This window comes from Aspergillus novofumigatus (assembly GCF_002847465.1).
Source record: "Aspergillus novofumigatus IBT 16806 chromosome Unknown P174scaffold_6, whole genome shotgun sequence".
Lineage (NCBI taxonomy): Eukaryota > Fungi > Ascomycota > Eurotiomycetes > Eurotiales > Aspergillaceae > Aspergillus > Aspergillus novofumigatus.
Genome location: NW_020194279.1, coordinates 2115031 through 2141797, shown reverse-complemented (window position 1 = coordinate 2141797; position 26767 = coordinate 2115031). Strand labels below are relative to the sequence as shown.

The 26767-nt window shown below is 49.8% G+C and overlaps 11 protein-coding genes across 11 annotated transcripts; 6 read left to right on the top strand and 5 right to left on the bottom strand.

Annotated features, from left to right (window-relative positions):
• Positions 1-2708: 2708 nt before the first annotated feature.
• Positions 2709-3543, bottom strand: P174DRAFT_374658 (Tvp18 family protein; the record flags this gene model as incomplete). The annotated part of the gene is made up of 3 exons (XM_024822590.1): positions 2709-3162; positions 3419-3434; positions 3507-3543. 3 exons carry the CDS (start codon positions 3541-3543, stop codon positions 2709-2711), a joined length of 507 nt encoding a protein of 168 aa, XP_024680676.1.
• A 729-nt stretch (positions 3544-4272) lies between these two features.
• Positions 4273-5469, top strand: P174DRAFT_374708 (uncharacterized protein; the record flags this gene model as incomplete). The annotated part of the gene is made up of 2 exons (XM_024822592.1): positions 4273-5208; positions 5275-5469. The coding sequence occupies 2 exons, from the start codon at positions 4273-4275 to the stop codon at positions 5467-5469; spliced, it is 1131 nt and encodes a 376-aa protein (XP_024680675.1).
• A 41-nt stretch (positions 5470-5510) lies between these two features.
• On the bottom strand, positions 5511-6840 carry P174DRAFT_444106 (uncharacterized protein). The gene has a single exon (XM_024828002.1). It carries the CDS (start codon positions 6512-6514, stop codon positions 5717-5719), a length of 798 nt encoding a protein of 265 aa, XP_024680674.1. The 5' UTR covers positions 6515-6840; the 3' UTR covers positions 5511-5716.
• Positions 6841-7185: 345 nt separating this feature from the next.
• Positions 7186-8151, top strand: P174DRAFT_433479 (hemolysin III family protein; the record flags this gene model as incomplete). Its single annotated transcript, XM_024825809.1, has 1 exon — positions 7186-8151. The coding sequence occupies one exon, from the start codon at positions 7186-7188 to the stop codon at positions 8149-8151; it is 966 nt and encodes a 321-aa protein (XP_024680673.1).
• Positions 8152-9668: 1517 nt separating this feature from the next.
• Positions 9669-10378, top strand: P174DRAFT_444103 (uncharacterized protein). The gene has a single exon (XM_024828001.1). The coding sequence runs from the start codon at positions 9735-9737 to the stop codon at positions 10368-10370; it is 636 nt and encodes a 211-aa protein (XP_024680672.1). The 5' UTR covers positions 9669-9734; the 3' UTR covers positions 10371-10378.
• A 172-nt stretch (positions 10379-10550) lies between these two features.
• Positions 10551-11722, top strand: P174DRAFT_444100 (SDR family NAD(P)-dependent oxidoreductase). The gene is made up of 4 exons (XM_024828000.1): positions 10551-10770; positions 10830-11017; positions 11082-11233; positions 11300-11722. The coding sequence occupies exons 1-4, from the start codon at positions 10605-10607 to the stop codon at positions 11670-11672; spliced, it is 879 nt and encodes a 292-aa protein (XP_024680671.1). The 5' UTR covers positions 10551-10604; the 3' UTR covers positions 11673-11722.
• An 888-nt stretch (positions 11723-12610) lies between these two features.
• On the bottom strand, positions 12611-14445 carry P174DRAFT_259090 (serine/threonine-protein kinase). The gene is made up of 2 exons (XM_024821485.1): positions 13464-14445; positions 12611-13408 (listed from the first exon to the last, which is right to left on the bottom strand). The coding sequence occupies exons 1-2, from the start codon at positions 14086-14088 to the stop codon at positions 12762-12764; spliced, it is 1272 nt and encodes a 423-aa protein (XP_024680670.1). The 5' UTR covers positions 14089-14445; the 3' UTR covers positions 12611-12761.
• A 4132-nt stretch (positions 14446-18577) lies between these two features.
• P174DRAFT_493110 (putative serine/threonine protein kinase (Prp4)) lies at positions 18578-21291 on the bottom strand (the record flags this gene model as incomplete). Its single annotated transcript, XM_024830842.1, has 3 exons — positions 18578-20205; positions 20276-20505; positions 20561-21291. 3 exons carry the CDS (start codon positions 21289-21291, stop codon positions 18740-18742), a joined length of 2427 nt encoding a protein of 808 aa, XP_024680669.1. The 3' UTR covers positions 18578-18739.
• A 523-nt stretch (positions 21292-21814) lies between these two features.
• Positions 21815-22398, top strand: P174DRAFT_453310 (translation machinery-associated protein 7). Its single transcript, XM_024829147.1, has 3 exons — positions 21815-21895; positions 21956-22045; positions 22120-22398. The coding sequence occupies exons 1-3, from the start codon at positions 21874-21876 to the stop codon at positions 22212-22214; spliced, it is 207 nt and encodes a 68-aa protein (XP_024680668.1). The 5' UTR covers positions 21815-21873; the 3' UTR covers positions 22215-22398.
• A 378-nt stretch (positions 22399-22776) lies between these two features.
• P174DRAFT_258868 (uncharacterized protein) lies at positions 22777-24726 on the bottom strand. Its single transcript, XM_024821484.1, has 3 exons — positions 24496-24726; positions 24380-24441; positions 22777-24322 (listed from the first exon to the last, which is right to left on the bottom strand). Exons 1-3 carry the CDS (start codon positions 24532-24534, stop codon positions 22783-22785), a joined length of 1641 nt encoding a protein of 546 aa, XP_024680667.1. The 5' UTR covers positions 24535-24726; the 3' UTR covers positions 22777-22782.
• Positions 24727-25369: 643 nt separating this feature from the next.
• Positions 25370-26687, top strand: P174DRAFT_444095 (cytochrome b5-like heme/steroid binding domain-containing protein). The gene is made up of 6 exons (XM_024827999.1): positions 25370-25499; positions 25554-25679; positions 25735-25765; positions 25832-25916; positions 25982-26068; positions 26134-26687. Exons 2-6 carry the CDS (start codon positions 25667-25669, stop codon positions 26362-26364), a joined length of 447 nt encoding a protein of 148 aa, XP_024680666.1. The 5' UTR covers positions 25370-25499; positions 25554-25666; the 3' UTR covers positions 26365-26687.
• Positions 26688-26767: the final 80 nt, after the last annotated feature.

Here is a 26767-nt window from a genome sequence, read left to right as displayed (position 1 = left end):
GGACAAAGAACACGTGGAAGCTATGTTGTCAAAAAGGGAGTACCTGAATTTGCCAGGTACAGGGTACTAGTAAGCTAAGTTGGGTTGATACAGCGGGAGTGAATGCCTCAGGTCACTAGAGTAACTTTGTACCAATCATATTTCAAGACTCTGGGGTGAGGGATATACCTATGCAGTAGCTGCATAACAAGTGGTATCATCATATCTTGTTAATCTGAGGCATTTTAACTTTGCTCGATATCTTCATGGATAGATTCCATCCGATACAATTTTTGCATCTTCAGACCACATAATTGAGCATTCTCATGGACTCTACCTGAGGACCAAATGCCATGATCTAGCGTACCTATTTATGGGTAAACAACCATAGATTGAGAGACACGTTGGACGGTTAATGGTGATCTCTATGTCGCCCCTTTCTCTTTACTACTATTTTAAGAGAAAATCCCTCTTGTCTCCTGACCCCAGATAAAGCAGCTGTGGGCGGGACCAGACCATGGTCGAAAAACCACGGTCGTCAGTACAGGTATCCTTACGAAGTTACGAGGTATCTAGTGGGGTACCTTCCTACCTTAGCACCTGACGTTCACACCTCATTGAATGGAACAATTGAATCCTTCTCTTGTGGCTGTGCGTAATCTAGTTCTAGACAATAATGAGCCCTAGGCAATGACTGCATTAGTCTGAAAACGTCAATATCTTCTGCTCTGGCAACAGAGCCGATCTCATTGACATATACGGTGTGCCTCGCTGGCCCTAATGGTATGAAAGCATGCTCTCTCTTCAAAGTCTGTATGGCCGTTGCTGCCGAGGCGGTGAGCATCTCAGGTTTTAAGTACTCCATAGTAGGATGGCATCATGCATCAGCATCTTTGCTCTTATGGCCATTCATGATACCACCTGTCAGTTTTGAGTCAATGAATGGACAATTCTTAGGATTCTGTATTAGCCGACTGATACAGTCCATGTTGTCTGTGCTCAATGGTAACTTCCAGCCCGACTTATCGTCATGTTTGTTCCTATTTCTGTCGAGTTTAAATCATAGACCTCTCAGCTTTGTGGGCCTGAGGCCGCAACAGATCCACTCCCGACCAATCTCAGCATTGGCATAACAAACAGACTAACTGAGAGCGACGATAACCGCCACACAGTGTGGACCTCTTTTAAAGGTGATCAGTCTACACAGATACTGGGGTGGAGTGGCTGACTACCAGGGGTAGCAGAGAGACCAGATGGAGATCCTCAGATCACATCATCGCAATCTTCTTGTTCATGGATGTCTGTAGACGATTGTATCCTTTTTTCCCGGGACTGATCGAAATTTAGTATCCCGGGCCCTCATGTGCACTTCTTTCGAAAGAATTGTCAAATCTTCTGTTGGGGCAAATCCTGATTCCCCGCGCCCTATGATCACAGCTAGCTACTGTAGAGACTCGAGTCTAACGCAGACTGGTTAACAAGCATGCAGGCATCATACTCTCTCTGATTAGACCACGAGAAATGGGCTGGCCAGTTGGCAAATGCATCAACACGGACATTGGCACCTTGCAGAGTAGATTCGAGCGTAGAGCTTCTAACCTGTCCGTGCTTTGTGAAGACCTCCAATAGGAATACATTAACCTTTATACACCCCCGAGTTTCATTTTCGACGTCGTCGAGCATACGGTATTCTGTACACGGGTCAAGAACTAGAGTCCTACGACCGGAATCACCATAATGTCTTCATTTCCTGCTTGGTAACCTCCAATTAGTGGTCCTCAAAACGCGGGGTAAAGACTTCTCCCCTGGTGGAGGGGTATATGACGTAAAGCGGTTTTTCTAGTACAGTCCATCGGCATCAATAACTACCTGCCTGGGTATAATGTCCTACCTAGGTACGGAGCAGTAGATAACAGTATTCGAAGGGAAGGTGATGTGTGCTTGTGTGGTGTATGGCAGATTTACCAAGCCGCTTACCTAGGTCCATACCGGTGTCCAGGCACAGGAGACAACCTGAGTACGAAGCCTGTAATAGAGATCCAATTGAACAACAATCACATTCCCGGTTTAATAAGAGATACTTTGTTATGTTTCTGCCCTAAGGAAAGGAGCAATTAGAGAAAGCTTCTTGACCTTCAAGATTGTTGGTAAACTGACATCTCTCAGTATCAGAGAAATGTAAGCCTGCTGTGTGCTTTCACATGGGCATAAATATGGTCAGCAGCAAGTCTGTCATGGGGATATTGACTCTTGCATTGTAAGTTAATACTATTTCTTTCAGAAACCATTTCAGGAACCAAACAGGTTTGAATATCTTCTCCTCTCTAAAGTAATTCATTCATCACCAGGATGCTAACAGGGTATTAAGTGGTATACTTGCACTCGCAATATAACTCGCAGACCTTCGAGCCACAGCCGAGGATGAAATCCGCGCAAGAGTAAAGACAAATGCAAATTCAATCAATGCAGAATAAACCAGTATGAAATGGGCATTCGCTCCTTCAACGTTCCCAACCTTAGACGAATTCGGCATCCGCCAATCCAGATGAGATAAAAGTACAGGCCTTTTTTAGGCAGTCATAATCATGGCGCATACACTGCGGAAATGATGGTTGTGATCCCTTTTTTTCTTTTCTTCAACTCTCCTTCTGCTCCGATATGCATCCAATGCGTTTCAGGGTGTGCCGGGTACCCAATAATCCGAGAAACGACTTGGTTGAATATCTCCGTCAAACGATCATCTGGACAAGTCCCTGCCCACCAAGAGTCTTGCTGCCCACGAATTCCTGACTTTTTAGGCCGGCCAAAGCATAGAATATGGAGGCGATCAGTAAGAAGACTGCTGCGACGATCAAACTGGATGCACCGGAGCCGGGGAGAAGACTAAGCCATTGAACGACACTCATGATGGCGTACATCGCAGCGCGCATCCAGTTGGTGGTGAAGCGCCGAATGAACGCATCGAACTTGGAGGAGGTAGGGCAGATTCTCAGCAAGAAAGGAACTTCAATGAAGATGAGGATCAATCCCGAGACACTATGATCGTCAGCTCCACTGTCCAGAGCGTTGCTAGTAGAACTGGCATACAGGCATAGTACGCTGAAGATGATGCGCAAAACAGCGAAAGAGAAGATGTTTGCGATTCCGAGAGCAACGCAGAGGATGATGCACAGCACACCCGTCCTATCCAAGATCGAGTCAGCAGGCTTGCAGAGCAGAACGGTGACAACTCGCGATAAACTATCGTCGCTAGAGATCGCAATTCCATGCTGTAAACCCTTTGAAAGAGTTGTGGCAATCTCAAGCCAGCCAGTGTGAGGCGGCCTGGTGGTAGATTCAGGCAACCGCCATTTCTCGCCGACATGTTGTTTGGGGCCGCGCTCAACATTGAGAAGGACGTAAAGAAAAGGGAGTAGGAAGTATAGGATGGGTAGCAAACCATTGTCCGTAGATACCTATATACGGGTTAAATGATTAGCAATCTGGCTCTTTCTTGCCTCTCAAAGGTAAACAACGAAGACACATACTGAAGTTTCTCGAGCGGAATTCCTCTGCCAATGTCATGGTGGATGATTATAGGTTTATATTTGAAGAGAAACGAGGTATGCCTGTATACAGAATGATCGTCTCACTGAGATGAACCGAAGATGGAGTTCGTGTGTGGGATGAACACGGTGAGAACGTTCGATTGTTGATGCTCAACGATAAACTGTGGCTGAGCAGATGCGATTGACAGGTGCGGGTATGGGCCAGGTTGCCAGACCGGGTCGATCCCGTTCACCGCCCGCGGCAAAACTGGGTAGCTAGGTAGAGAGGCATTCGGCGTGCATAACTCCATCCAAACAACCTGAGATATCTCAACCTTCGCAGAAGAGCTCCATAGAGAACGTGTATTGGACATCAGGACTCTGTGTAGGCTCACGGCTGAGTTGCTTCTAAGCTTTCTTTATCTACAGCAATGGAGTCTGTTGACTCCAAGCATAGCCGGGCTGTCTCCAGATGTAAGGACCAAATAGAAAGCTCGATATCTACTGCTTAAGCTGATGTTTTGTTTCCCTCAGCTTCAAGACCTCGTAGCTCGACAAGAGGGCCTTTAGAAGAATTCAATGAGTGAGGCGGATTCTGATCTCCCGAAGCCACCAGGATATGCTGACAAGGAAATAGCCCCTCGGCTCAGCTGATATCAATGTATCGTCTGCTACTCTTGTACAAGATGAAGCTCAGACTGGGATTTACTCGGGTCACACTCTTACCGCATTAGACCCGCTGGCGCCAAGTGAGCTACCACCGGACATGGAGAAAGACCTGTCGTATCTCCTTCGCTACGACGTCTATCATTCCCTGTCACAAATTGATATTCCACATCCACTGCGCTCGGAGTTTGTCACGCCAGCTCCTGATGAACTATTGAGCTCATCCTTGGGTAAAGTTGAGAAATTGTTGGCTGAGGGCCACTTCTTACTCGCCGCTTATCTATGCGGAACCATCCTGACCTCTCGTACTCTCTCGCCAACTGATACCAAGCTGATCTTTGGGCTTTTCTATACACGACTAGCATGTTTAGAACTGTCTGGAAATGCTATTCTAGCCGCGCAAGAATCAAAGGCCCTTGAAGACTTGACTTCGGCCTTTTATTATGTTGACGTCAACCAAGACGCATCCGCGAAAGAAACCCCTCAAAAACCGTCAGTTCATGCCCGCCATATCGCACCATGGTCACTGCGCGTTCTAGCAGTGAGACTCCAGAGCATCGGGTTTGGTGATTCTCGCCGAGGCATTGGCGGCCTGTACGAACTAGGCCTCGAGGCGCGAAGGGAAATCATGCGAACGGACTTAACACAATCGGAGCGAGAAATCTGGAGGGATAGATTGGCTGATCTCGGAATCAGAAGCGTGAATGCCTTGATCGAGATGGGGGATCTTGATGCAGCAAGAAGATCACTGGACACCCTGAAAATATCGGACTCGGAAGCCGCGACAAACAGGTCAAGAAAAGTGCTTCTCTTCTTGATGATTGGTGACATTGACGCCGCAAAGAAAGTGTACGAGGAAGCAGGCATGCCCAATGAGCGTATCCTTAAGCCGCTCCTCAGCATGGCGGAAGGCCAGTACAACGATGCAGTGGCCGAATGGAGGGCACTTCTCGAGAATGGCGAAGAGAATACTGATAAAGCCTTGATTTCGCACAATTTGGCCGTCTGTTTATTATATACAGGACAGCTGAATGAAGTAAGTCGATACATTTCCGGTCCGATATTTCTCGCCGAGGACGTTAAAGCTGACGCTTACTCACAGGCTCGTCAAATTCTGGAGTCGCTGGTTGCTGCTAACCATTCGTTTGGCAGCTTGGTGTTCAATCTGTCCACGGTCTACGAGCTTTGCTCCGACAAGGCTAGTATACTCAAGACCAGTCTTGCCGAGTCTGTTGCCAAGCAGCCCATCTCGGGCGATCTCAATCTTGATCGGCCAAGTGCGGATTTCAAGTTATGAGATTGACGCATTCCAAAACGACCTACATTGATGTCCTGATTGCGAGGGATAGCAATACTCTATTTCTTCCGAACACTATCTAAGGTCTAGCCGGCTAATGATGAATAATCCAGTGAGGCATCTGACGCTCATGCTGTCTCATGCCAACCCAAACAAACGCCATGACTGTGCAATGCCTCAAATGCTCACTTTGACAACCGGAGCGTGGGAACGATCGTTATAAATGAATCAATGAGCCAACGTCTACTCACTCGCTGTTCTTGATTGGTGCCACTTTGGGCTTAGGTTTCCGAATGACTACCTTGTCACCTTCTAGCTGCCAACCCAAGCCTTCTTTCTCCACCAATTTCTCCCAAGTCCACTGTCTTCCATCTCCTGTACAGCGTTCGACAATCCAGCTCACGTTGACGTTGAGATAAGCACTGCCGACGGCTTTCAGCGCATGCCTCCGGACACGGTCCTCGGCCCAATTGATCACAGCCCGCGTAGGTGAATCCACCTCGTTTCGGACCTGCCAAAAGGCAATCCAATTGTCATGCATCAGCGCCGCCAAAACACGGTCAACTACGTCCGACTTAAAGGCGTATTGAGTACGCGCCCGTGCACGCAGCTCGAAGGCAGAAACCATATCCCGTTGCCGGCACGCATAGTCGAGGACCAAATATGATATGATGTCTTTCAGCTCCGAGTCGGGTAAAGGGTGAGAGGGTGAATGTAATGTTTCAAGAAGATAACGGAGAGAAGGGAAATATGAAGGCGGATGCTGAGCGCGAATGGAAACTGTGACTGAGAACACATGGACCTGCTGCTGGAAAGACACGGGAACTGAGGACGCGGTGGCTAGCACGGCTTCCCGGAGCTTGCGGAGAGATAGCAGAAGAGTGGATAATTCCGTAGCCGGCGAAGGACCAGTCTGTCCGGTCTTGTGGCTAGGCAACTGGAGGCGAGACGCCGGTGGGTTTCTTGTCGCGTCTGCGGAAGCACTGGTAGGAAGCGATGCGAAAGCCTCAATCAGGTTACCGGCATGTCGAGCACAAAACTCCATCCATCGATTCTTGATGCGCTCAAAATATTTCTGTTGTTCCTTGTGATCTAGGAGCCTGCGAGGGATCAGCTCAATGAACAACTTCCCACCCGGTGTGTCTCATCCGATCTCCTCATTGAACTTTGATGCGCACATACAGCCGATCACCTTTGGACACAAATCCCACCACCTCAAGAGGATCCCTGTCCCTCAGAGGCTTCAAGCGGCTTTCTGAGAATCGAGCCGAACGTGCTGCGGGGCCCGCCATGGCTGGCAATGTGCCGTAAGAAGAGTGGGATGGTGAATTGCGTCATGAGGGAAGATAACAGCTTTATCGCTGTCGTCTGTCTGGTGTGATCATGGATCGTCAACTCGTGGAAGGAATTACTCCACTCCCTCACCGCTTGTTTGGTTTGTTTGCTTGGTTTTGCCTGTTTGCTTTGAGTGGGACGCCGAGGTTCCTTTTCTCCCCAACAGGACATTCGGAGTGATTCCCAACGGTCTATTTATCTAATGTACCTTTCAACAGTTGCTTCTGTCTCGGAATCTAATACTCATCGGTCCTTAGCATCCTCTCAACCGTTTGTGGTCCATCAATTCGTAGTTGTGGTGACAAACTTGCGTTGATCTGCTCAAGTTTCTTCCTACCCGCTCTACACTTGTTTGCATACTTCTGCTGCATGTGAAGAAACATGTCTGCCCGCCAACGTCGTCCCGCCGAGAGCTATCAAAATGGATCGAATTCGTCTCAGCCTGCTGCTATGGCTTCTGCAGTTCTCGAGAAGCCGCCGGAGGTCGTGAAAAAACTTCTTCATTGGGACGACCTGCCGCATTGGCAACGTGATAATCACCACATCCACACGGGATACCGACCAGCCTCGTTCTCATTTCTTGTCTCCTTCCAATCTCTCACGTACCTCCACAACGAAACAGTCAACATCTATACTCATCTCCTGCCGTCACTGCTGTCTATTCCCGCTGCGTACTTACTGTACCAGGAGCTGGTTCCTCGCTATGAGACTGCCACAAGGGACGACATCATTGCCTTTGGTTGCTTCTTTGCAGGAGCTGCCTTTTGCTTGGGAATGTCGGCAACATATCATACTATTTCCAATCATTCCCCGCTAGTCGCTCGCATAGGAAATACCTTCGACTATGTCGGTATCGTAGGCCTTATTGTGGGGAGTTTTGTGCCAAGCGTCTACTATGGCTTCTACTGCGTTCCAGCCCTCCAACAACTGTACTGGACGATGATCTGCACTATTGGTCTTGGCTGCGTTATTGTCTCAGTTCTGCCTAAGTTCCGGACGCCTCAGTGGCGGCCTTTCCGCGCATCAATGTTTGTCGCCATGGGTCTGTCAGCGGTGTTTCCTGTGCTCCACGGGTCGCAGATGTTCGGATACGACCAGATGACGCGCCAGATTGGACTTGGATGGCTTCTTCTGCAGGGGTTCCTTTATATATTGGGGGCTACAATCTATGCAGCTCGAGTTCCTGAACGTCTGCGGCCGGGCAAGTTCGATATATTGGGAAGCTCTCATCAGATCTTCCACGTACTAGTGGTCTGCGCTGCTGTGGCTCATTTGACTGGCCTTCTCAAAGCATTCGACTACCGACATAGTGGGATTGCAGGAAGCTGTCTGTTAGAGTCCAACTGACATTCTGATTCGCCGCCAAATCTGATAGAATCACGCGCGCAATGTATCACTCTTGAACAATATGTTTTGGTTTCATATGTAACCATTACCGTATCAGTAGATGAGAAAGATGACGCGTGCTGATGGTGACTTTCGAGGACGACACGAGATTTGTCCAACCAACTCACCCCCTTGCTGATAGTCGGGCATGCGGGAGCTCTTCCACGATGTGAATTGGCAAACTCAAAAATGGCCTGCAAGCATACAAGGTGTTTCTGGAAGCATCACCTGGCTTCCATCAAGAATTGATTTGACATGCTCACCGCTTGCTTCCCGGACACTCGAGCTGGACAGACGAATAGAGAGTCGCACATAGAATTCTCCAGCTCACATGGCATGCCTGTCATGCATCTCGATGATCATCTCGCTCTGAAAGGCAGCAAAGTCATTGGACACTGTGACGGACGACACCAATGGCTCAGCGCAGCAGATGGCGTCTTCACTGGGTAGAGTTTAATTACCATCATCTCATCATCACGCCGCTGTGTCTATTGACAATGTTGCATCGAGGCTGCCCTCTTCAGGCCGCCATTGCCAGGTGAGAATGGTCGCCGCTTAAAATCTCCCGTCCTTAGCAAATCAGGTGGCAGCCAAGTCATCCGGCAACTGCCCCTTTGGGATCAGCTTAGTCTGGGCCCGTGGGACTACAGTAAGGACTGGTGGCGATTGTTGGTCGCTCTTATGCGTGGGGGATCAGATGGAGCATTTGGGTTTCACAGCGGCTGACTTCGTATGCGGTTGCCGTCGGTTAGGCAATCCTGATACGGACATTGACTCTTAAGTTCTGCATTCCAGTTATATAAGAGGGGTTGGTTGGTTGAAATCACCGTCTGAGGGTATTCTGCCTTCCTATCATATCGGCGTGGTTGCTTCAGATGCTTGTCAGGGTGGCCAGCACTGGATCGCTTATCCTGCGTGGGTCTCCTCACATAAGATATTCTTTTCATAAGCCGGCAGGAGTAGATCAAATAAGTATCCTCCGAAGGAACAAAAGGCTTGCCTTCGGGTCCAATCTGCACAGATGTATGCAGGATCCGATCAACCTTCCGGCCACAGTGGAGACACACCCCGACTCCGGGCCGCTTGTGAGAACTGCAGACAATCAAAGGTGAAATGCAACCTTTCTGGAAAGAGTACCTGCATCCGGTGTCTTCGTCACGGGCTGCCTTGTCGATATCGGCTCGCCAATCGGTCAGGGAAACCCAAGGGCAGCAAGAACCGAGCCACGTTGAAGAAGCTGGGACAACTGCCGGACGAGAAGCCTGTATTACGTGCTTTGAAGGGAAAGCATAACCCAGACACCGTCATGGACAACCATAGTCACTCGATATGTGAAAGGTCTCGAGTGCTTCAGAGCAATGAGGAAAACGTGTGTTCCGATCAGGTGAATCGGTTGGAAGAATGCTAACAAACATGCACAGTTTCACGAGAGCCCTAACAGCCAGGACACCGACCTCACGGCGGACGCCTCCACATCGGTGTTCGCATATTCTTCCTTTCAAGAACCGTTGCCGTCTGCAGATCCCGTATATATGCAAGCCTCCATGTCACCCACCTTTCTTCAAAAGGAGTTCATCACCAAAGGCCTCACGAGCTGTCCCCTCGCCGTCCACATCCCCGACGCACCGCAACCGACATGTGGATGTGGAGGAACAGTGGTGTTTCATATGAACCAGCTGAGGGATATGATGGCCAACGCCGGCCACCTGCGAGTCGATCAGATGCTGCAGGGGATCAGGGTGGCTCTGTCCGTCTGCCAAGGATATCTGCAATGCAGAAATTGCCCAAAAGACAGCACTAGCCTGCTGTTGCCTATCTCTACGGTAGACTTTACACTGCAGATATTCGAATACTGGATATCGTATGGGCTGGCGGCGCAGCATTCAGTGGGAGCCGACAGTGCAAGGACGAGATATGGAGACTATGAATTGTGTTCGGAGGAAAGTTGGTGGGTCAGTCGCTTCCTGCTCCGTGCGCGACTCGTCCAGTGCAAGGAGGTGTTTGCTGCACTGCAAGAAGCGATCGATGTCTGCCTCGGATCGCCATCCGGTCATCTCGGGCAAGGGCTGTACGATGAGAACCGCGGAGGCAGCTGTCTCGATCAGATTCTTCGGGGGTACGAAGCAAACGTGGAAGCTTTTTTGCGTTGTTTATCGGGGAATGATGTATGCCCTACTTAATAATATTTCATCCGTAGTTACCTTGAACGAAGTCTGTTGCCGTGATGTAGTAGTACTGTAGTTCCCATAAGCAAGGACGGCTCTCGGCTTTGACGGGCCTCGGCAATTTACCCGCTATACTCTCCCCTCACGAATCAATAATATAAGCTACCAGCACCTCGTCTATATTTCAAAAAAAAGAAACACCTGCTTGCAATTCAACTTAGTTCATACACAGTAGGATCTAAAACCAACATGGCCGCCCGCCTCGCCCAGGTCAACGCCCACCTCAACTACCCAGCCGGCCTCCTCGCAGGCAAAGTCGCCATCATCACTGGCTCAGGCCAGGGCATCGGCGCCGAAGCAGCTCGGCTCTTCGCCAACGAAGGCGCAAAAGTCATCGTCGCTGATATCGACGCTGGTCTGTCCCTGACCCCTACCTCCTAGCAAACTGTAGACAGTAACTGACACCCCACACAGGAAAAGCCACCGCCGTCGCCAGCGCCATCAACGCCGCTGGCGCAGGACGCGCCCTCGCGGTCGTGGGCGATATCCTCGACGACGCATATATCAAGGATCTCGTCTCCAAGGCGGCGGATTTCGGGAACGGGAAGATCCATATCCTCGTGAACAATGCGGGGTTTACCTGGGATGGGGTCATCCATAAGGTTTGTATACATCTCCCCTCTTGCGCTTTTCGCATTTTGGAGCTAGTTAGTTGATGGTTAGTAGATGACCGACAAACAATGGGACACGATGCTGGCGGTGCACAACACGGCGCCGTTCAAGCTGATTCGGGCCGCTGCGCCGTATTTCCGGGTGAAGGATGGGGAGGACCGGGTGATTATCAATATTAGTTCTACGAGTGGGATTCACGGGAATGCGTACGTCTTCATTTCGCCCCTCACACCCTAGGGACATAGGATAGTATGATACTGATACTGTGGCAGGGGGCAAGCCAACTACGCGCTCGCCAAAGCCGGGCTGGTGGGACTGACGAAGACAATCACGAAGGAATGGGGCCCTGCGTATGGGGTGCGGGCCAACACGATTGCGTTTGGGTTCGTCAAGACGCGGTTGACGGCTGCGAAGGAGGAAGGCGCGTTCATCACCACGCCGGACGGGACCAAGGTTGCGCTGGGGATCCCCGGGAAGCAGCTGGCTGGGCGCAAGGGGGACGAGAAGCAGGCGTATCCGGATATTCCGCTGGGACGGCCGGCGAGTCCCGAGGAGGCGGCCAGGGCAATTCTGGGGGTTTGCAGTCCTTACTTTTCGTATGTGAGTGGGGAGACGATCCGGGTGACGGGAGGTCGTAATACGTGATCATGTTTGGTTGCATTGCTTGTGAGAGTACAATTATACATACAGTGTGATATCAAATCATGTTGAGTTATATACAAAGGTGCCTTCCCTGCTTGCGAGTGTCTGGACACCGCTTAGTGAGTAGCCATGCTGCAGTTCATAAGCGTTTTGACGTGGCAGACGCAGCAAATAGAGACAACACCAATGTGCTCCGTACTCCGTCTAGTTCCACGTCAGCCTATGTGTACACAGCAGTCACTTGATTGGCACGAAGTGCTGACGGCGCTGACAAGGCACACTGGCCACAGCCTAGCTGATTAGCGGCTTTCGGCGTGCTCGATATAGAGCGCGGAGCGTAGGACAGGAAGCCTCGCGTAGGACGTAGACAGCAAGTGAGAAGGGAGGAAAGTCGTTGTTATAAAAGTCTATTGTATAGGTGTATTGATTCCAGCCTGATCGGCCAATGAACCTTGCACAATCTTACACACACGTAAGAATCAGAACTGATCCTCCAGTCCAGCGGAGACATATCTCCAAACCTCGCAAGTCGCTCTAACCAAGCGAATTAAACAAATCACTGTTTCCTCCCAATGCTTCCGTGGCATGTCCATGCCACTGCCGTCGTCCATATTAGACTCCACGGCAAAAATGAACAAGGTAAAAATCAGTACAGGCAATGCTTCTCTGACCCGGGGTATTTCTTTTCTTTCAGAAAAATGCTCTTCAAGCCCAACACCACAACACCAAACCAGTCACGTCAAACACAAGAATCCGACCAGATATCAAATAACCCAAAGATCCACACGTAAATAGTAACATATTAATAAGATAAAACAGTGTGCAGAGAAGAGATCCCGGAACTCAACGGGTCCTATGCTGACTGGCGGTTAACCAGATAATCCAGGCAGAGGTCACCCAGGAGTCCAGGGAAAAAAAAGATCCAAGATTAAGGAGTATGTCCAGAGAAACGGGAATGATGGAAAAAGAAGCTGAATAAAAACTGGGGCCGTATAAATGTTGTGGGAATCCAGTTCCTGATGTTGAATAGATGGCGTAAATCGTTAAGTTTGCATTAATTTGGTTTTGTTCACTTCCTTCCGCCGTGGTACCCTAGTAGACGCATAGTGCCTGAGGGTTCGGCTGGTGGATAACAATGGCCTCCGAGATGTCCTTGCATGGCAGGGAGTCCATAGAAAGGTCGCCCTGACAATCCGTCTCCGGCTCATACTCCACGGAAGACATCGATGGAACGCTGTCCATATCGGTAAAAACTTCCGTGTAGCAAGAGCTATCGGATGCGGCAGACTCGGAGTAATTCGAGTAGTGAGACGAGTCTGAAGAGGACGTCGATGGCTGCGTGTTGAAAGTATGCACAGGGACAGACACAGGGACCTGTGGCCCACTGATGACGTCGTAAGGCAAGGGTCCATGAGGAGCAACCCAGGGGGTCACAGGGTTGAGAGTGAATTGAGGGCAATCCAGGATCAACTGGCGAAGCTCCGGGATGGTAATTCTCTTAGAGGGGTCGCACTCGAAAATGCGGCTCAAGATGCAAACCAGGTCATCTGACAAGGGCAGAATGGACTTGAGGAAGTAAGGATCCTTGAGATAGGCCCGAAATGTCGAGTCCTCGATCGAGGCACGTTTCCATGGATTGCGCCCGCAAGTGAGGTTAACCAGAATCACCCCCAGGCTCCACACATCATTGGGGGCCGATGCATAGCAAGACAATGGTCGGGGATTCGGTTGCTGGCATTCTTCAGATATTAAGTCAGCCGAATGAACGCAGTAAGACGAGGGCAAGTAAATTACCTGGAGACATGTAGAATGTGGAACCGCAACCGAAGTCCGAAGTGAAATAATCCGTGGTAGCAAGGCCAAAGTCGGCCAGTTTGACCGTCAGGCCCTGATCGGTCACCAGGATGTTCTCCGGCTTGAGGTCCCGGTGGTAAATTCCTAAGGAGTGGCAATACTGGACGGCATCCAGGATCTGGAGGAAGACGCGTTTGACCAAGGGATCGTTGCCCACAAAGTTGCCCTTTTCGGTGATGCTAGAGAACAGATCACCCTCGGGGCAGAATTCGATGACCACATAGGTACAGTCGACGGAATCCATTATACGAACCAGGGAAACCACATTGGGATGTTGGCTAGCCAAATGGTGGAGCTTGATTTCGCGCTGCTGGAACTTGAGCTGCCGGGCATCAAGTCCGACCTTGTTCAGTGCTTTGACGGCATACACCACATTGGTGTGGATGTCGATGGCGGTGTAGACCACGCCGTACGCACCAACTCCAAGAATGCTTGTCAGTTCCAGCCGGTTGGCTAGAAGATATCCCAGGCGGTCTTCCGGAGCATAAACACGGGTGGTGGGAGGAGAAGGCGGAGGAGTTGGAAGCATGGCGGGATACATGCCGAAGGGATTTGGGGAGAGCATTAAGGGCAGATGTGATATAGAGGGGAGAGACTGGAAAGGATGCACAGGGATATGCAGCCTTCCAGCAACGTAAGAATTGAGTTGTAGTGGATAGTCCGACTGATGGGAGAGTCCTTAATGGCAAGATCCAAATCCAAACGGCCTGGTGGTAGCGGTGATATCCAAAAGGGAGAGTCGTTCAAGGCACAAGGGATATTTATTTTCGACTCAAGTATCCATTGGAAGAAGTAGGATGGTTCCAAGTCTAGTCCAAAATCCTGGGGAGTGGCCTGTAGAGGAAGATGTTGTTGGTGCCTTGTTGTAGCGGTAGTAACAGGTGTTGGTTGTATGATTGTTGGTGTTGCACTGCCTGATGGAGATGCGGCGTCCTGAACCCAGACGGAGATTTGGGGGTTGTGGAAGAGATGTTGGAAGATTATATCAATGGTCGATTGTTTTAAGAAAGCCGTCTTGAAGAAGAGAAGATATATCCAAAATAATATAACGAAAAGACAGAAGGAAAAGGAACACAGCAGAAAGAGCCCACGCAAACCAGACGACGAAAATGTAGACGATGATGATGAAGGGAAGTACGGAGTAAGTATAAGGGGAAGAGGGGATATGATTTATGATGATCAGAGAAGGGCGATAGGGGACGGCGGAGAGGCGAAATAATAATAATAATAATAATAATGAGAAAAGAAAAAGGTAATAATAATGATCAATAATAATGCACTAGCATAGAGTAGGTAGCGCTAAACGTGTGGAAATAACACTACTTATTTGGACAAGGCTCAGGCTAGGGCTCAGGCTCAGGCTACAAGCTACAGGGCCTCGTGGCCTGGACAAATGTTATGGGGGTCAATAGTTGGTTAGTTAGTCACAGATTAAAAGTGGCCACCCATCCTTCCCCCTAAGAGTAATGGAATCTTCGATTCAACAGCCAAAGCCCACCCGTGGACCGTAACCAACCACCGCCGCTAAGTTTAGATAACGACTAATAATAATCCTAGATAATCGCAGGCGACGTGTTAGCTAGAGCAAATACGACAAGAAGAAAAGGCAAAATAAACCAACCAACGTAATGGGGCAGTTACATTAAGCGCAGGGCAACAACGAGCGCGGATTGGATGGGGTGACTGGAGCTGTGGGGCTTTGCCCCCACCAGACTAAATATGTATGATGCCTACACTAGGCGGTTTAGGGTCCAGCTTCAAGAAGACAAGGAAGGGGGTGGGAGCAATCAGGGAGCAATCAACTGTCTACTAATCTTGGTGCTGAGTACGGAGTCGGTAGGTAGCTAGTCTAAACAGGTAACTATCAAACTGAGTCCGGCACTGGAACCAACCAGTCTGCGTCTCTCCTTCAGCACCAACAGAATCCAAATCTGGTTCATGGAATCGTCCAGCCGGAAAGGGACTGTCGCCGCTTATCCTAGTTCAACTCTAAGTCAGTCCCAACAGCTAACTACGTAGGTGCATTGACTAGTAGTATTTCCAAGTTTCAAGATTTCGGTTCTGAAGCACAAGTGCTACGAAACATTGCTAGGGAGGCAAATATTTGTGTCTCAAATGTCCGCAAGTGCGTGGAGAGATCCAGAGATCAGCTCCAAACGGTGATGTCCTCAGGCGTCACAAGGTCATAACTGATCCTCTCTGCCAAATATCGGTTACCTCTTATTAGGATGGTAGCTAGGTACCTAGGTTGCGAGGTGCCTGCACCTATCAAGTCCGACAGTTCTCCCATGGTAGGCTGAGATCAGAGAGGCTAGCCTCCGTCTGGATCCGAGTGATGGCAACAACACCGGTTGCCGTGGCTGTACAAACTCCAGAACCACAGGAAGGACTCGATCCGCAGATCCTTTGATTACTTGCTGTTTGGTCTGGGAAATCCTGATGGAGGCGGTGAACGGTGTGACAGGTACACCTAAGCTATGCAGATAGTCCCACGCCATACCTGCAGTGGCGCAGTCTCGTCATTGGTTGAATGCGGAACCCCATGGATGATGCATCCGCGCTGGGTGTTATGATTGGAGTATCTTCCGGCAGGATGGCGATGGTATTAATGGACCGCCCTGTTGCCTTGTCCCTTTTTGCAAGTCATACGCAGGAGTATTCCTTAGGCGCTGAGAACAGAGCCTTGGCGATAGTCTCAAGGATTAAGCCTCAGGGATCAATGGTAATCTCATTGCCCTGGGAGTCTGGAGTTTCGAATAGGAGAATATTCATAAGTTGAGAATGGGGCAGACCCACTCTGTTCATTCATAATGATGAAGATAGCCTTATTTGATGATCCTGCTGCAGCCTAGATGGGTATGAGATACTCTTTTTGTGCGTATACATCAGCTTGGATGTACTACTCGAGTACTACAATGTACGAACTTGCGGTGTTTGCCAGCTCAATTCCCCACAGTCACGGTCGAGATTGAAGACTGGACTCTGTTGAGCAGGTCTAGAGTCACTTAAGAGTCACTTACGAGTTGCCAGTCAATCAAGACGGAACTAGCGGAGAGAGAACGAGGAGATACCAAATCAATACTCCCAAACACAAAACAAGTCAGATCCAGCCACTGGGGCCGCCCATCATCATCACTCCCCGACAGGGATCCTCCATACTCGGGTATGATATGCGCTCACAATAATAGGACAATCACACCATTATCTGGTTGAATCTCGTGGTGGCCAATTCTGAAGTCATTGAAGGACAGACACAGTACGGAGTAGGTAGTGGAATGATGATGTACAAGACCACCTACCTTATGGACTAGGCTAGGTATCCATCAACCTTCCACCACACCGCACACACCGTCTTTTTCCGCCCCGATCAACGACAAAGAAAGTCTAAGACCCCCAGCATGCTGAGACCTTGTTCCTCCTGGTTGAGATGGATCTGGTTCAAGTGGCACAGAGCACCAGTTACTGCAGGTAGATACGGTAGGAAATGGTAAAGTGAGGCAATCATGGAGGGCCGCCTTGACCAATGATTAGCCCAGTTCGTCCGCTTCGAGAACGCCCAACCCCAGCGAATGACAGCCAGCAGAGTCGATGATTGGCTCTTTTGTTGCCACGTTTGCTGTCTGAGAGTTTGCTGGTGGAGACGCCCAGATCGGAGGAGTGGAGCACATTGGGCTGTGCTATGCTAGAGTCCACCTGGTCGCATAACTTGTCAAAGCAAGGCGTCCATTCCGTGTCTGGCAGTCTGCACGGAATATGGGAAGGATCAAGCTGCTTTAGAGTATGGAGTACGGGCTACGGAGTATTAAACCAGCTGGTGCACAATCTTCCACCCCCTCATTGGAACCAGTGGACATTCAGCGCCCCCAAAAGGAAGGGGTCATCGGAGCAACCATCCTTTGTGTGGCGTAGGCGTGTCGGTGTGACAGGTCAAGCAGCATCTGGCGCAACGGCTTACCACTTTTGCGACTCTACGTAGGAACCGGTTTCCCTGGATTCCATTGGCTGTCAGGGTATTCAGCATACTATCAGTTACATCTGCTGGAGCATTCTCTCCTGTTTGATCTGAAGGGCAAGGATCTCTACCGTTACTGCCATTAATAGCGGAGGTAGTCTATACAGCGAGACAGTCATTCATAATCAAGATCAGCTATTCCAGTCCACCATCCTCTCAGTACAGAGCAACAATGTACCCCAGACGATCATGCATCACACTCTACTCTTTACATGCATACTTGTCTCATAGGTACCCTGTACAGTGTCTGCCCTGTAGATCTAGACACAGACCTAAGTACATGCCGAGTATTCTATTCCTCAGAAAATTCCCTAAGACAACACTCAAACCAGCAGCAAGGGCTACATAGAATATCACCAGTCCTCGTTCTGTCTATCTGCTCATCTTCATAGTTCATCATCCACTGGAGACTACAGCGTCATCGACCCCGCAACCACGCACCCACATGTACTAATATATATTAATTCTCCGCAGTGTATAGATACTGTGCCGCTTGCTAAGTATATCCCTTCTTTGCCTCCACTGTAAACGGCCGAGACGTCATTTCCTGTTACCTTTTCTGGAAATGACCCCCTTCATCAACTAACCACATAGACAGTACAATAGGGATGGAGATCGAGATAGACAATGTGCCGCGTGGTCCGATCCTTCGATCGTCTTGGTGTCTGATGCTGTGCGCCCGTTGTTCGCCACCGCCCCCAACATCAATGGAAACTTTCAATGTCATCATCATTCCTTCCGATGCCTCACCAAATCGGATGGAATTCATCTTGCCCTTCGCCTTCGTGCATCCTGGGCAGCCGGCAGGTAGGTATGCTCCGTGGTTTGCCAGTCTATCCTATCCTCATGATCTACATATTTTTCTCGAGGTTGGTGGCCAAATGTATTGGCAATCAGTGGCAATGGGCAAAGGCAAAGGCCATGGTGCTGCCTGATCGTCGTCTAGGGTTTGAGCTCTCGGCCCTATGTCTCCCAGGTATTCCCGCCTCGTAAGTCTTAACGGCTAGCGAACCTACTGCGTAGATTCATCGTTCGATCATACTACTCTCATTTGATGATCAGGATGATCGGGATGATCGGGATATTCCATTCAATGTGCATGCTTGGATAAAACCTACGGACGCCAAATTCTGCCAGAAATACCAAGTAGTATATACAATCACGTAATATTATGCCGCAGTTGTGACACCCCCAACACAGCTGCCTATGCCTTGGGCCGCGCAATGAACGGATGCCTCAACGCTTCAGCCGGTGTGCACCGCTTCTCCGGGTTGAGACTCAGGCAGCGTTCCAACAGATCCACAAACAGTGCCAGTTCTTTTGCCTCACCGTCCGTCATTCCTTTCGCGTTTTTGCCCATCAACCTGGTCCTGAGGTCACGCGTGGGTTTCTTGAAGTCGAGGACTTTCGTAACCAGGCGTCCTGTAATCTTATCCTCTTCCGTGCTGTGGAAGTTGAGCATATCATCAAAGTGCTGGTGGGTCAGCGTCCCTTTCCGGAGAAGTTTGGGAGGGTATTTGCCACGACATTCCATGATCGAGCGTAACATCTGGTTGTTATTTCGCCCGGTGAACAAGATCTTGCCTGTGTACAGTTCAAAGAGCGTACACCCGATCGACCAAACATCAATTGCATGGTCGTACGGGATCCCAAGGATGATTTCCGGGGCCCGATAGAATCGACTGACCAGATACGGCGTGATCTCGTTCTCCGTGGCCGGTGAAGCCGATCCCAGGTCACACACTTTGAGCACGTTACGCTGCTCATTCACGAGCAGGTTGTCGGGCTTCAAGTCAGCATGAAGGATATTGCACTTTCGAAGCAGACTGAGTCCAAGAAAGATCTGCTGTGCATACGCTCGGATGGCGCGTAGGTTCAAGCCCACATCCCGTCCGAATTTCTTCAAAACCTCTCGTAGGTTCATGCTGAGATTCTCAAACACCATGCACAGATGGCCCTTGTGGTCGAAATGTCGTTCAAAGCGGATTATATGCTTCTTATCCTCACGGTCGGCCTCGCGAAGCTGCTCCAAGATGCCAATTTCCTTCAATCCTGCTTTTCTCATGGTGTCGTTCTGTCGGATGATCTTGATCGCTACAAGGCCGCCGGTTTGGCCGTCTGTTGCGCGAACCACGGATGAAAACATTCCCTTGCCCAAATTCTGCTGTACATGATATCGTCCGTTGATCAACTCACCCAGCCGGACATTATAGTACCCTTCTGGATCGTCCCAGTTATCCATCATGCTGATGTCGAGCTCTTGCGGCTGAGGCACGGGCACAGCCGAGGCATGTGTAGGTTGCGTAGTTTCCTCCTTATCTTCCGCGAACATGTCATCGTCGTCCTCCGCGAACATATCATAAGGATCTTTCGCTCTGACTTCGGGTGGTTGGGCTTGGGGGGCATCTGGCATCAGAACATCCTGCTTGGCGGTCTGCGTTTCGTCGTAGCGAGCCGAAGACACGTCTCCATTGGAGTCTCCTGCGTCAAGCTTCTGTCTTTCTGCCTTCATGTCAATGGTCGGATCGTAATCCGCCGCAGATGGCTCATCTTTATCTGCACCGTCCGTAGGTGCATCGTGATTAGCTATATCAGCATCATTTCCAAACTCTGGGAAAGAATCACCGGCGCTATCGTTGGGTGCTTCGGAAGCCGACCGTTGTGGAGAGACTATTGATAAACCAGAATTAGTTCGACAACCTTCAAACTATTCCATGAGAGTAGGCGGAGAAAAGCCCACCTGAAGCAGCATTACTAGATCGCATCGCATCCAAGCTCGGAGTCGGCGTAGATGAATCAGTATCAGCACCTATATGTGCCTGCAGACGCAGAGGCGTTGCTTGACCTCTATACTTTGCCTTAATAGCTTCGCGTCGTTTGCGGCGAGCTTCTAACCGAGCCGCCTCATCGAGCGTTTCAGCATGTTCTTCTGCAGTGTCTTGACTTTCTGGTACTGCGGCCGTAGTTGCACTGAGTCCTAAGTCAGCAATGAATGAATCTCAGAAAAAGTACAGGGCAGCTATACCTGTCTTCAATGCGTGGGGAACGATGAGAAGCAACCTGCTGCACCTGATTCTTTCGAACTTCAGCATCTTGTCTAGAATCTTGAGCGACGACCGGAGGTTTCCCTCGCTCGCTCACTAACTGTTCAGTAGATGACCTTCGTCTTCCAGTATCCTGGGATGTCACGCTGCCCTCTCTATGAGAATCCCATTCGTCGCCCGAGTACTGTTTGGGTTTTCGTATTTCCCGGTAGGGTGATCGGCTTCGCGTCCGGGGTCGCTTATCCCCACGTCGATCAGAGTCGTCCGTGTACCGGAGACCACCACCGTAATAATCGTCTCGGTCATAATCGTGGTAAGGTCTAGAGCGTACATGGGAAGTAGGGCCTCGATTAAAATGTCTGTCATCGTGATGCCTGGGACCTCCGCGTCGAGATGGTTCGTTTCGATAACGCCTCTCGTGATAGTCATCCTCGCGTCGACGTTTCTGCCCTCGGTAGTCTCGATAGGGCGAGCGAGAGCGGGATCGCGATCGCGAACGCGACCAAGTCCTCGTCCTGGACCTCCGTTGGCGTGGCGATCTGCTTACAGATGCTGGAGACCTGAGGGCGGACGATGTACTGACTCTGGTTTGACGGTCAACGCTGGTGCCATTAAGAGGAAGTTGCGACGTAGTTGCCTTCGTCTCTGAACCTGATTCGATGATCTCACCCTCAGAAGGGGTCGATGGAGACCTCGACCTACGTGACGCCATTGCTAGAATGGAGCGCGCAAGGGATTTCCAAACTTTAAAGGGCCTGAGAATTTGATCGTGGCTTCCACGCGCAGCTTCAGACAGAAGAGACGAACAGAACTCCGGTTAGCAAAGTCGCTCCAGACAATCAGTTAATGGAGAGAGTGTATTGAGAAAGTCCAACCGGCTAGTGATGCCACGGCCTTTGCCAACTTGACTACCGTTTCGCACGAAGCATGTGCCTTTTAACAAATCTCGCCTCAAGAGCACTCAGAGTTGTAAGATTCAAGCTGAAAAGAATGAGAAGTTTAATGGCCTTTAAGGATGAGAAAAGAACTGAAGAGATGAACAAGAGAGAATGAGACAGGACATGACGGAGAAGTCTCAGTTGTTCCCTGGCGGCAGGCGGTGACTGACTGGTTTTCCCCATGGCTGTCTTGCTCGGGCGCTAGTGCCACCCGCCCGCTGATAAGCATCTTTTTCCTCTCTTTTTTCTGATATTTTTTTTTATCTGCCTATTTCCCCACGTCGCAGCCATCTCCGTCTTTCATCTCGTTCGAGCGACTACTTTCATCTGTATCTCCTTTCGAGACTTTCTACGCAATGGGTGGTGCAAGCAGAGAAGGTATACCGTCTCCCTTCTGTGGATAATGCGATACAGTCAGCTAACTCATCTGCTTCCTAGGCGGCAAGGCCAAACCCTTGAAGACCGCCAAGAAGGAGAAGAAGGACCTCGATGAGGATGATCTGGCCTTCAAGGAGAGACAGAGAGCCGGTATGTTGTCCTCTTTTGTTCACTGATGCAAACTGGCCCGGCGCATTTTGCTAACTGCTGTTGATGGACAATAGAGGCCAAGGCGAAGAAGGAATTGTTGGAGAAGGCGAAAGGCAAAGGCCCGCTGAACACTGGCCAGCAGGGTATCAAGAAATCTGGAAAGAAATAAACTGTCTTTCAAATGATCTGCGAATCATCGTTATGATATACAACGAGCCATGATGATCTACGACCGCACCTGTGGCGCGCATCCATGTTGGCATTGATATGCAACTTTTATTACCCGAGCATATTCACTTCTTGAGAGATAATCATTTCAAATCAACGCATGTCCATAATAGTGAAAGAAGCGCGCATCATTGGCTTTAATCAGCACAATGTATGCCGATCCATAGCGCGCAGGCAGAATACGACACCTGAACTTCGAGATCAGAAATTCTTATTACTACTAAATGGGTATCACTGGCACCCCTCTGTATAATTGCAGGATAAATCCGAATGATCTGCCAGCAGTGTAACGCTAACGCGAAGAGCGAATCTCCCGACTTGAGTCGCGCCAATAAAAAGGGTATTCGCAGAACGGAAAGGGGTATGGCTCAACCAACACACATTCAGAGGCGGTGTACTGGAAATCAAAAGGAAGATAAATCAGACAAGGCGACACTTTACCAACGAAAGTCGAATCATAACAGTCGCAAGCAGAAATTCGAACCCGGAATTGACTGAGAAAAACGCTTTCAGCTGGTCACCCGCTTTACCCATAGACCGCTGTCTCCACCATACAAGTCTTGCTCGTCGCGTTTCTTCCAAAGTCTGAATAGTTTCATCCCAATCTCATGCTCCTCTCTCTTGATATCGGCTAATTCGTTGTTGAGACTGGCGACAGTCTTCTTGACCTCATCCCGGGCAGCCAAGTCGTAAGCAATGGAGCTAGGCTGGATGACCTGGGTCAGTTCGTGAATAATTGTGTTAATGTTTGCCCTACGCCTTGCGAGGTTGTCCCTCCTTGCCTCCAGCATCTCAATGCGGTTTTGAGCTTGTTGTTCTGGTGGACATGGGGGGAGGTCCTTGCCATTGTCAGCCTGGGACGGGGTTGGCTTCCTGGTTGGCTTCTTCCCCGGAGCCATGGAACTGGGGATGGGTCTTTTGCGGGACATGATTGAGGGTGCGTTCTCTGTAGACTGGGAAGCCGCATCGACGCTCTCACGACGACTAGGTGTAGGGCTATCGCTCTCCGTTGTGGCGCAGGTGGTTGCACTGAAGCGACTGACGGGTGCATGAGCCTGGTCTCCGGTGGACAGCTTCAACTCAGCGAGGGTGGCTTCCAGAGTGGACCCTGGTATTTCGATACGGGGTGGAACATCGCTAGTCGCACTGATGGATGTTATCGGTTCCTTCACAATTGATGGTTGCTGGCGACTTTTGCTAGGCTGGCGTTTGTCCGGCCCCAGGGTATTATCTGCGCCTCCAGTAATAGTTGTGACTACCGACGGGACGAAACCGAGGTGTGAATAGTCTGGAGATGCACGGTCGCTTTCCTTTGAACGATCGTTGTGATCGTTATTCTTTGATTGATGGACACGTGATGACGATCTCTCCCTTGGCTTCTCCTGGATCGGATTTATCATCGCAGATCGCCCACTCGGACCCTTCCAAGGTTCACGCACTGCTAGAGAAAAAGGATTATCATTTTTTGACGGTGACCGTTGCCGGCCCTCTGTGTTCTGTTCTTTTGAATGACCATGGCCCTTGATCCATCTAGAAGCGTTGCTTGATCCCGTGTGCTGTGATCCAAAGGAGATATCTGCGGAAAGGTTGGGTGCGAATTTATCTGAGTGGCTTGTGGTTGGTGCACCGGAAAAACCATCCCATCGCGTTGTGCAATTCTGACTTGAGAGACCTTGCGTCGACGGTCTGTTGTCAGGTTGTGCAGAGCCCGCCCGCTTACGTGGGATTGGCAAATGGCTTGCGAACTTCGTGATGTTGTGTTCTCCGTTGGACGTCTGATTTGACTCAAACTCGAGAGAAGAGACACGTGAGTTACCTCGACTGTGATATGTGCGACTAATAGACATAGGCGAGTCCGGAGGTGAAATCTCTACACTCAGGTTTTCTGAGGCAGATTCTGGGTCTTGATAAAACCTGCCATCGTTCTGATGGTCCCAGGTGACTGAGCGCTGGCGACTGTGGTCGAACGTGTCCCGAGAATAAATGGACGAAGTAACACGACGACCTGAGTCGGGTCTATTCGCAGAAAAGGTCGAGTCTGAGGAATACCTGCGATTGTCAGCAGACGCTCCACCAGCCTGACAGCCATTTGCAATTTACACTTACTGTGGTACGAATGGTAGGCCTTTGGGCAGTTTCTCGCCCGTTCGAGCACCGGAACCCGAAGACTGGTACACGTTATCAACTGAAGATTCCTTGACTAGCTCTGGGTTCACAATTACCGGTTTCCGCGAGCGATGAAATGACACCTTTCCCCACATTTTGACCGAAGTTTGCAGTATTCTGATTGATAGACTGATGATCAGTGTTCTCCCCGAAGTAGGTATGATTCGGGTGATTCGCTTAGGTGAATCAGAGAAAAATGAGAGAGCAGGGTTATTCACTATGACATACCACTTATCTACAAAGCGAGAGAACAAGGAATGAAGGCAACCAGCTGAGGGAAGGTAATTAGCCTGGTTTGACCGTACATTGACATGCCCGCATGTCACCGAACGAAAAAGGAGTCAATGCAGCTGGAGAAGGCTCGAGCAACTCCAATCAAGCTGGCAGGGAATGGAGTGTATCCAAGGAAATGCAAAGGACGAAAGCAAGGAGTGACACAATATGGGAGAGCCCGAAAGAAAGACTGAGGGCGTGATCAGTCAAACCAATAAAAGGAAAGGATAGAAAGATAGAAAGAAAGAGAGAAACCTGACAATGATGGTCTGCTGAGCACTGCCAACAGAACCCCTCCGCAGATGATGAAAGCAAGCAATGAATGAATCAATCGAAACAACAAGAAGATGGAAAGAAAACAGTTGGCGGCAGAGTGAGCATGACAGCACTGAGCACATGCTTCTCTATCGGCACTAAAGTAAGATGACACTGTTTCAGGTTTCCGTTGTAGTTTAGTCTAGCTTGGCTGTGAGCCTGAGACAACAATATTCCGTAGTTAATTTCGATGTGGTTATTATTAGGACAATCTATGGCTTTAAGCCTAAGGGAGTAAAATCTGGAGGAGCACGATAGGACAGAATTAACTCAGGAGTAACTCGGCTGAGACCCTTATTTTTCAAGTCCAAGCTGCGATAGAAATACATCCAACTATTGAAGTTAAAAATAACTAGCATCTTTAATTCAATAATGAACTTAAAAGTCTATCAAAATATCAAAGTTAGGACATTGCTTCCTCAAAAGTCAGGCCGCCACAGCCGGGTGGTAGGCCGATACCTTACCGCACTAGGTAATCTCCGCAAATTCCACGGTCGGAAGCCGAAGTTGACATCCGTTATGACAGCTTACTCTCGACTTCTGGACTCCATACCATCATCTTCATCATCCCGTCCCTACGTCGACTAGAGCCATCTTGGAGTCAACCAGAACCCAACTAGTCGCTTTATACTCTTTAAAATGGCTTCAACAGGTATTCCCCCGGTCGAAATCTGGGATAGAAGCAAATGCTTACCTACCCTTCCCAGGAGACGGTGCGGTTCCCGCATCCGCAGAAGTGTACGTTCCTATCTCAGCACCTCTCAAGCGTGAAAACGAACATGTCTGACGTCTCCATCGGTCAAGAATGTCAATCGCGACCCCCATCAACCTCATCCTCCTATCTCTCTTTGCAATCCTAGTCTACATGCAACTCCGCCCCAAGGCGCCAGTCGCCCTCCCGCAAGCTCCCCACCCGTCGTGTTCCGCACCTTCACACCAACAACCCTCCTCGAGTACAATGGCGAAGGCGATAAACCCGTCTACCTTGCCGTCCGTGGACGAGTCTTCGACGTGACCCCGGGCAAGAACTTCTACGGCCCTGTATGCCTGCGCCTTAGACCTTGATATCGCAGGAAGAGTCAACTGACACCCGATGTCTACTCCAGGGCGGACCATACGAGAACTTTGCCGGTCGCGACGCATCGCGTGGTTTGGCGCACCAGAGCTTCGATGTCGAGATGCTCACTAAGGATCTGAAGGGTCCTCTGGATGACCTCAAAGATCTCAACGAGGAGCAGTTGGAGAACCTCCAGTCCTGGGAGGAGCGGTTCCTCGAGAAGTACCTCGTTGTGGGTAAGTTGGTTGCAGAGGGTGATCCAGAGGCGCCAAAGTCGTGAACGGTGTCTATCACTATCGTAGCATCTTGACGAGGGCCGTGTCGGCTGCACATTTATCCTCTGTCTGGGGAGCTACCGCGTGGGGCTGACCACACCAAGCGGACAACAAGTAAAAGAAGCGTTTGTATCTCATGATAATGTCTACAAATGGTATACGAAGTATGTCTGGGTTGAATCACTTTCTCCCTTCAGCTGGCAGATGCCACCGTCAAAAGCAAATGATTCATGGACCAGAGGCTTGGACTACAGTCTTTCAATAACTTTTCCTTGTTATTAGACTAAACATTGCATGGCAATTGTGACATTGCGAAAGATTGCCCAAAAAATTATTTCAGAATCATCGTAACTTCCATAAAAACAAGACTAACCTAAGAAAAGCCTCCAGTCCAACCCCGTCCTGCAA